The sequence below is a fragment of the Myotis brandtii genome, unplaced genomic scaffold (genome assembly GCF_000412655.1).
Source record: "Myotis brandtii unplaced genomic scaffold, ASM41265v1 scaffold29, whole genome shotgun sequence".
Taxonomy (NCBI): Eukaryota; Metazoa; Chordata; class Mammalia; order Chiroptera; family Vespertilionidae; genus Myotis; species Myotis brandtii.
In genome coordinates this window covers 231,941-240,778 of record NW_005361075.1, presented here as the reverse complement: position 1 = coordinate 240,778, position 8,838 = coordinate 231,941, and the positions used below count along the sequence as shown (strand labels likewise).

The 8,838-nt window shown below is 53.2% G+C and overlaps 1 protein-coding gene across 1 annotated transcript in view; it reads right to left on the bottom strand.

The window, feature by feature from the left end:
• Positions 1-3,293: 3,293 nt before the first annotated feature.
• ITGA5 (integrin, alpha 5 (fibronectin receptor, alpha polypeptide)) overlaps positions 3,294-8,838 on the bottom strand; it is a 23,902-nt gene continuing 18,357 nt past the window's right edge. The window contains exons 21-28 of the mRNA XM_014542014.1: positions 8,673-8,753; positions 8,461-8,566; positions 7,648-7,800; positions 6,647-6,730; positions 6,433-6,546; positions 5,710-5,811; positions 5,021-5,143; positions 3,294-4,381 (exon numbers count right to left, since the gene is read on the bottom strand). Of these exons, the coding sequence (XP_014397500.1) occupies positions 4,298-4,381; positions 5,021-5,143; positions 5,710-5,811; positions 6,433-6,546; positions 6,647-6,730; positions 7,648-7,800; positions 8,461-8,566; positions 8,673-8,753 (847 nt within the window). The 3' untranslated portion in view covers positions 3,294-4,297. The remainder of the gene's footprint in view (positions 4,382-5,020; positions 5,144-5,709; positions 5,812-6,432; positions 6,547-6,646; positions 6,731-7,647; positions 7,801-8,460; positions 8,567-8,672; positions 8,754-8,838) is intronic.

The window sequence follows — 8,838 nt, the reverse complement described above, 5'->3', positions numbered from 1 at the left end:
TGGGGTCCTACTTGTTTCTCTCACTGCAGAGCAGGGTGCCTGGGGGGCTGGGTCTCAGGTGAACTGTGGGGTTGAAGATGGTTGCCAAGTTGATCTGTGACTGGAATCCAAATGCCTAGGTCCTTAGGGAAGGTTCCAGTGAACAGACTGTAATCAATGGATCCAAAAAGGTGGAAATAGAAGCTGGCAACTGAGATCATTGGGGAACCAGAAGATCCAGAACTGAGGCTCAACCTTGTAGGGATGACATGGGGTGGGGTGGGGATAGGAGTATCTATCCAGGGCCTGAACTCAGGGCCCTCCCCACTGAGGTGAACTGGGTTGAAGAGGACTGGTGGGAGGTGTTTGGTGAGGTGGAGGGGAGGATGGAGGATAGGACAGAATGTATGGGCTGGGGACAATGTCCGCGGAGGCGGGGCGGAGTACGGGACACTGGGTGTACCCTAAAGACCAAAAAAGGGACCTGGCTGAAGGCAGACAACTGGGACGCCATCATAAGACTGGAGTCTGTGAGTCTGTGAGGTGTCTGGGGAAGATGCAGCTGCTGCAGCCTGGACCTGTCTGTACCTGCCCCAAGTAGGAGGGTGGCGGGAGGCCTCCCACAATGCCAAGCAGCCAGCATCAGGCCAACCCCAGGCGGAGGGAAAGGAGGTGTGACTGGGAATCAGAACACGTAAGATTCAGGGAGGGTGGCAGCAGGAAGGAATAGGTCGGTGGAAAGGTGGTGGGACTGGAATCTTAGAAGACTCTGGCAAGGGAAGGAGAATGGGGACCAGCATTCCTGGGTTCTGCAGGGAAGCTGGGACTAGATAGCTAATTAAAGTACAGGAAGTTCAAGTTCCTGTTTCTGAGCCTTAGCAGTCTCTTGCCCTCACTGCACTGATCTGGTTGGTTTGAAGGAAAGCTGTTTCTGCACCTGCCAAGATGCTCCAACTCAAGGGCACGAGAATACTGGGGTTGCCAATGCCTTGAGCTTGTTCTGATCTAGAGGCCAGAGATCTCAGGGTACTGTGGCCCTGCTGTTCAAGTCTGGCCTTGGGGGAGAATGTGGGGACTCTGAGCCCATCAGAGGAGGTCCTCTTGCTCTGGATCTGACCTCCCACTATGCCATCCAACCCTAGCATCACAAAGCCTGCTTCTCACCCCCCACATCTACCCCTCCTTGTCTCTTCCCACTCTTCTCCTGGGTGGACTCCTAGAAGCAGGCATGGCTGATTGGTGATAAAGACCCCTTTGCCTTGTCCACCTTCCCACACTGCCCTAGAGACTCTGAGTTAGGGAGGTCTCTGCAGCGGTGGCTTAGCTTACCAAGGGCAGGCAGCTGGTAAAGGGCGGGGTGACCTTGCAGGCAGCTGGGGGGGGGGTGTAGTGTGTGGGGTGAATTCATTATTGATGAGCCCTGCACCCCGGGCTACTAATGAGCCCAGGCCGGCTGCTCTAATTGATGTCAAGAAACTTGAGACCCCCAGATCAGCTTCCCGCCTGCCAGCTGCCTCTCCTGGGCCCCCTCCCCCTCCCTGCACCCCCAGCTGCTCTGTTCCCTTCCCAGGGCCTCCTTTCCATCTCTACCAACAGACAAGGAAAGGGCCCAGGCCTCCCCGTCCCCCACCCTAGTCCCTCTGGATCACTCAAGTCTCTATGGTGGGAGGCAGACAGAGCTGGAGGGGCTGGGAGATTGGGAAGGGGAAGCAGACCAGAGCCTGAGAATGACAGTCCAGGGACAGAGCGGCTGGTGCTAGATTACATCTGCAGCGTTTCTGAGCCTAAGGAATCGCTTTCTTATATTGTGAGAGACCTTGTCATTCTCTGAGACTCGAAGCTACAGGCCCGACACAGACCCATGACACCAACCCAAAACTCAAAGCCCATTTCCCCTCTTCGTTTCCTTCTCACGATAGTGTAAGAAGTCTCAGATCTAGCCCATGAGGTTTCGCTGATGCCACTCCCACCCCTCCCCCAGGAGCGGGGAGTACGGGATTTCTTTCCTTGAGAATTCCCAGTGCCTTGCTATGCCACAGCTGCTATTCTTGGAAATGCTGGGTGGCTCTTTACTTCATCAGGTCTCTTCTTCCCCACTAGTCCCTCTTCATTTATAGGTTCTGGGAAGAAGTTCCTGAGGGACAGAATTACCAAGAAGTCACAGATTGGAGTGTGGAGCAATCTTGGTCTTTCAGGAGAGAGATTATGAGGTGATGCAGTCATTGCTAGGCAGGAGCCCAAGGTAATAAGACTAGTCCTGGCCCTGGCCGGGTAACTGTTTAGAGCGTTGTCCCAGTACACCAAGGTTATGGGCTAGGTTTCCGGTCAGGACACATACAAGAAGCCAATGAATGCATAAATTAATGGAACAACAAATCGATGTCTCTCTCTCCCTTAAAAAGAAGAGTCCTGGTGGTGTGGGAAGAGGGTGAGATGGACCTCATTGCCTCCCTGCCCCAAATTTCCATAAATTTGTAGCTTTGCTGCCCTCTGGTGGCTGAATTCTGGTCTAGCATGACATGGACAATCCTATTAGATTTTAGCACCCCTCTCCTTTCTCTTGCTGCATGTTAGCACAGGCCTTAAGGAGGCAGAGGACTTTGAGGGGCTCCCTCACTTTCATTTCTCTTCAAAGACCTGAACCTTATGGCATGTTGGTTAAGGAGGAGGGCTTTCACTGTCAGACAAGGGCGAATTCGACTCTGCTCTGGCACTCACTGTGTGAGTTGGGCAAGTTACATAACCTCTCTGGACCTCAATTTCCTCTTGTGTAAATGGGGTTAATTGTACCTACTTCACAGGATTATTTGTAGAAATTAAAGGGATAATGTAGAATATTTAACACACCCCCCTCTACCCACCACCATACAATAAGCAATAAAAAACCAAAACAAAACCCTAGCTGATTTCTTCTGACTTAGTTTTGTGGCCTTTTCTCTCAACCCATTTCATTATCTGATTTAGGGAAGCCCAAGTGAGTTTTCTGGACCATCTTCTCCCAACTTCAACCTGGACCTCCCCCTCTGCACTCTTCCCTAACCCTCAAGGAGAAGGGGTTTCTCTCCTTCTCTCTGGGAGGTGTGAGGGACCAGGCCTGTGGGGCTGAGAGATGGGCAGGGGTCAAGTCTTTCTTCCACTCCTCCCATCATTTCTTTCACCTAAGAGAAGGGAACCCCAAAACAAGTCCCCCAATTCCTGGGGTTTATAATCCTGGCCCCCGGTGGAAAGAAGTTGTGAGAAACACAGGTTTTTCCTACCCACCAAGCTGTCTGGTACCAGGATGGGTTTGGAAAACATATAAAAGAGATTCCAGCTCTGGTCAGTGGGGGCACCGGGCCGGGTTTATTGCACGCTAACAGAGTTTAAATAAGTCCCGGGTGTCCCGAGCCGAGGGGAGGGGAGGGGAGGGTTGGGCAAAGAGAGGAAGGGCAGCGTCAGTGCAGCTGGCGGGCAGAACCCAAATCCTGCAGGCCCGAGAGAGTGGGCTCCCCTTTCTCTGGGGGACTGGGAGGGCCTGCCTTTGGCCAGGCTGAGGTTCCAGATCTGTTGCCATCATGGCCCCTTCAGAGTCCTGGGCAATTCCTGACTTCTCCCGAGTCAGAGGTGGATTGGGCCTCCAGGCCCAGGTGTCCGGTGCAGGTTCAAATGTTGTCCTGAATCTGCCTGGTTAGGTTCTCAATGGCTGAGTCTGGGTCCCAGATCAACCCCAGGCCCCAGGTTCAATCTGGCCCCATTTGAGTTCGGATTCTCCTTGGAGCTGGTTCTGGGCCAGCATCGATCCTTGTTTGGAATCTGTCCTGAGCTGGTCCTGGGCACCATCCACAGTTAGTGTTCTTTATTTGCCCACCGAGGTGGGGGCTGTCCAGAGCTGCCAGGGCTCACTCCCCAGGTTCCAGGTTCTTAGCCGGGGCCTCTGGTGGAACTCTGGCAAGGCTGTGGACAGATCTCTGCAGGCTGGAGCTGGTGGCAAGTCTGGCCCAGAGAACTGGGATTGGATTCCCCAGTTCTGGTTCCAAGTTGTTTTCAGGAAACTCTCTCCAAAATGCAAAGGCTGCAGGGAGGCTAGGCATCTGTCCCTGGATCTCAGTTCCCCCGTCCGTGGGGAGGGCATGTGTAAACGAGGGTCCTTCACAGTGCATGGGGGGTGGGGATCCTCAGCTCCTCACCTCCCGGCTCTGGCCCTTCAAGTATGTCTCTGGGCTGGGAGAGGAGCGTCTCCCTGGCCCTCAGCACCTTCAGGAAGCACCCAGCCCCTTCCCCGTCAGTAGACTGAGGGTGGGGGGACTGAGCCTTCAGGATTGGAGTCTGGGAATAGGCGTCAGGCATCTGAGGTGGCTGGAGGCTTGAGCTGAGCTTTTTCCATGGCGGTGCCATAGGGGAGGGAGCGTTTGAAGAATCCGAGCTAATGATGGGGAAAGGAGGGAGAGTTTAGATACTGGGCTTCCATTTCTCCCAAGACCTTATGCCAAGGGGGAATGAAGAGGACTCTCTAGTGCTTACAATCTCCCTATCTTGCAAAAGTGGCCTAAATTCAGGCTGTCATGCCTACCTCTCCAAGAGGCCCAATGGGCCAGGAGGGCTAAAGCTGGGGGTGCTTTGGTATAAAGGGATCTTTCATCAGTGCCATAAAAGTGCCCCCGGGTGAGCCAGGAATAGCAAACAGGTTTGAATTCAAGTTCCAAGTCGGACTGCCTAGTATTGGCTGCCTCTGGAGGAGGATTCTGAGGCCACTGCTAGGGTCTGAACAATTAGTGACAGCTGCCATGGGTCTTTGGAGGAAGTGACAGCACAAATGCCAAAGTTGCCACCTGCGAGGAACACTGATTTTGCAAGTAGAGGCAAACTTATCAGGTTGATTCAAGAGACTCTAAGATAGGGGCTGAAGAATGAAGGGAAGGATCCTATAGGCAGGGTCAGGATGGGATGGATGTGGCCGGCGAACAGGTGGGGGCATGTGGCTAGAGAATTGGTTTGGAGGAAGATGCTTGGGATTGTGCTGGGTCAAGGGCAGAACCTGATGAGAGGGTAGGATGTGTCGGACCTTGTAGAGGATGTAGATGAGCAGACCGAGGAGCAGGAGGCCAATGAGGATGGCGAGGATAATAATCCACAGTGGGACACCGTGGCCGCCTTCTGCCTTGGTCCACTGCACAGCCGTGGCCACCTAGGGAGCAAGGCAGGAGAGGTCACTGAGAAGCCATTAGTCCTTCCCACCTACACTTGGTTCCCACTTGCCACTGGACCGAGACCCACCTCTCACCTCGCATCTTGGGCTAACGGAATTCTGAACTTAAAAATTTAAATTCTTAAAAAGTGCTGTTATTGTCGCTGACTTTTGGGCCTTCACACTTGCTAGTTTCCTCTCTCCAGGGAATATTCCTTCCCTGAGTGGTCAGCCTGGTAGTTCAGGCCTCAGCTTAAACATCACTTCTTTCAGGAAGCCTTTCCTGACCCTGCAAGACTGTGTTCAAGTGTCCCTATGATGTGATCCCATAAGTATTCTGGCCCTCAGCACACTGTATTCTTATTGCCTGCGAGGCCGTGAACTCTAGGAGTAAAGATGCCCTGTCCATCAGGCTTATCATTATATCCCTGAACAGGACATAGTAGATGCTCAATAAATATTTGTTACAATCATAAGGCCATCCCCCATCGACGTCCCCGTCCTAGCGCCAGGCCCAGCACTCTGAGCCCATCTTCCTTGGCCCAGACCTCTGGCCCTGGACCCACCAGAAGTTCCTTTCGGGGAAGCTGCCGAGGCAGGATTCGGTAGGGCATCTTCAGAGCTTCGTACACAGCTTCACACTGCAGGCTAAATGGCTGGTGCTCTCGCTGTGGGTGGAGGAAAGGTGTTCAGGGCAGTCCCCCCACCCTTGTCCTTGGGATCTAGAGGACATAATGGCTCCCCATGGTCTGGTTCAGGTTCTGATCTTTCTCTATTTTGGGCTCATTCTCTCCTGAATCTCTGTGTACCTTACCTGAGGAGATAAATGTGTAATTGAATAGTTATAACTAGATAATACATATTTAGATGACTGCAAGTAAAAAAGAATTTTAAAAATCATTATTAATGTGGGTTAAGCACTAGGACAATACCTGGCCCATAGTGTGCACTTCATAAATGACTGCTCTTTATTTACTACTCTTACAGCTGCTTGTCTCTCCACTAGAGATTCATCTTCCATCTCTTCTTCTACGTTCTCTGCACACGGATCACCCTCCAGCCCTACCACCTTCTTTGAATGGGCCAGGAAAGGGAAGCTGTCACTCTTATCAGTGTGGCCACTAGGTGGCGCCAAGGACACAGCTCTGTTTAAACAAGGGCGGGGCGGGGGGGCGGGGGGAATGCCCGAGGCCCCTTTCCCAAAGGATGTAGCTAGGACAGTGGGGACAGGGAGGGTCAGAACAGGCAGGCCCAAAGGTGGGGTTAGGGCTGAGGTAGAGCTCCCTTACCTGCAGGAAGGTCTTGGCCCGGACCCGGAAATGCAGTTGCAGACTTCGGCTTTCTTGCCGGTGGAGTGGCCCAAGCTCACAGCGCAGCCTGAAACACTCGGCCTCTGGGCATTTCTGGGGAGAATGAGGAAGCCTGAACCTGGAATTCTGCCCTTTGAGAACTCAAACAGGTGCTCAGCGCTTGGGCCCAGACCTCATTCCCAGGGCGACTTACCAGGATCTGAGGCCCAGAGGCAGGGCTCTGGCCTGGAGCTTCCCGTCTTTGCAGCCTGTGGTTCTGGGAAGCCTCGGGATCCAGCTGGAAGAGGAAAGAGACGGACTGTTAGCTGCCTCTCCCCCTCATTACAGCATCTAAGTCAGCCTGCACGTGGGCCCAGAACAACTTCTACTTGTTCTTTTATCCATTCAGCTGACCACCTCCGGTGGCACGTCACCAAGCCCAGTGTGAAACATGGAAATGAACAAGGCTGCGTCCTTGGTTTACAGGGAAAAGATGTTAAATAAATACTTAGGTCCCTGTCGCGGCCTTAGGGCCTTTGCATTGGCTGTTCCTTCCTGGATGCTCTTCCCCAAAGTCTTCACTTCCTTTTCTTTCAGGCCTCCAGGTTTTTTCCCTGATGGGTCAGCCTCCAGTTCCCTTCCCACTCAGAATGTTAGCACTGCGCTTTTATCACTTTTCAATACCTGTTAACCTCTCTCTTTAATTTTTATTGTTTAGTGCCCTCCACTAAAATGTAAGCTCCATGGGAGTGGAGACCTTGTTAATTTTGTTCAGTGCGATGTTTCCTGAGCCTATAATAGGGTTCAGTGAAGGCACTCAATTAATTAAATATTATTAATGAGTAAACATAAGGCTCCCCATGATCTGGTTCAGGTTCTGATCCAGGAGGACAGGGAGGCTGTTCCCCTGGGGCCCAGAGGAACAGAACTGGAAGGCTTCCCAGAGGAGGTGGCATGGAGCTGGGCACTCAGAGTGTGCCAGGGCTGAAATAAGGGGGGGAGATTTTAGGCAGAATGACGGAAGTGCAGTGCATAACAGAGTCTTTTTCCTGCCTAGGGCCTCGAGGTGTCTGTGGCCTTTTCACGCCCTTCCATGGCCTAAGTCCCAGCTTCAGGCACACCGTCAGCCATACCGCTCTTCCAGGCCCCCCGGTGACCTTCCCCAAACCTCTCAGCCTTGGTTCCCTGCCACCCACCCGTCTCCAGGCCTCTCACCTCCAGGTGCTCTGAGTTGGGGGGGTGGTTGGAGGTACAGTTGCTGAGTCCTGTAAACCTGGTCATGTAGAGGAGCTGCTGCCCTTCCAGGCTCTGGGGACAGCTGAGCTCCAGCACGCCCCGGCTAATGGAGCTGGGGCCCCAGTTGATGAGCTGAGGAGAGGAGAGGAGAGCACAGTCATCACGAGAAGGAAGGGAACAATCCTGCTCCATCGAGAGCCTGGCTCACCATGGTCCCTACACTCTGCTGCGAGTCTCCTGTCTCAAGAGTTAAAGAGGAGCCCTGACCAGTTTGCCTCAGTGGATAGAGCGTCGGCCTGCGGACTCAAGAGTCCCAGGTTCAATTCCGGTCAAGGGCATGTACCTTGGCTGCAGGCACATCCAAAGTAGGGGAAGTGCAGGAGGCAGCTGATCGATGTTTCTCTCTCATCCATGTTTCTACCTCTCTATCCCTCTCTCCCTTCCTCTTTGTAAAAAATCAATGAAATATATATTTTAAAAAAGTTAGTGAGAAAGTTTTAAAAAAAAAGTTAAAGAGGATATCAGTGGGCAGTGACGAAATCCTCTCCAACCAATACCCTTCGAGGTAGCTCCATAATCCCTTCCAAGTCACTCAGCTGGCCTGTCCCTCCTCTCTGTCTCTCCAACTGACCCTGCCCAGGCCTGACAGCACTCCTCCTCCCTCCATGCATCCTTTCCGTCCCTCATTCTGCTCCCAGCCATCTGTCACTCATCTCAGCTCCTCCTTCCCTATCATTCACTGTGGCCCCACCCCTCCTGGTCCTAGTCTTCCCCGCCTCTATCCCTCCTCACCTCATAAACATGGTGGACAGCAGGGCCCAGGTCCCCCTCCTTCTGAGGCTGGTCTGGGGGATGCCAGTCGCTCACTGGGAATAGCACTGCTTCAGGTTTGGAGACACTAAGAAGGAGGGTGGTTTTAGAGGACAGTGGAAGGGACGCTATATGCATACTTTCCTAGAAGTCTCCCCACTCCCAGCGGGGCCCCCTTTCCCCTGGACACTGACCCGTTAAGGGAGACCTGGGCTTGAGCCTCCACCGATAGCCGGAAGGAAACCACTTCGCTCTGTGAGTTGTTGAGGTTCTTGCTGTGGGATGGAGAGACTGAGTTGGTGCTGGAGCCCAGCCAGAGAGGAGTCCGCTGGCACAGGCCCCGCTCCCAACACGGCTGCA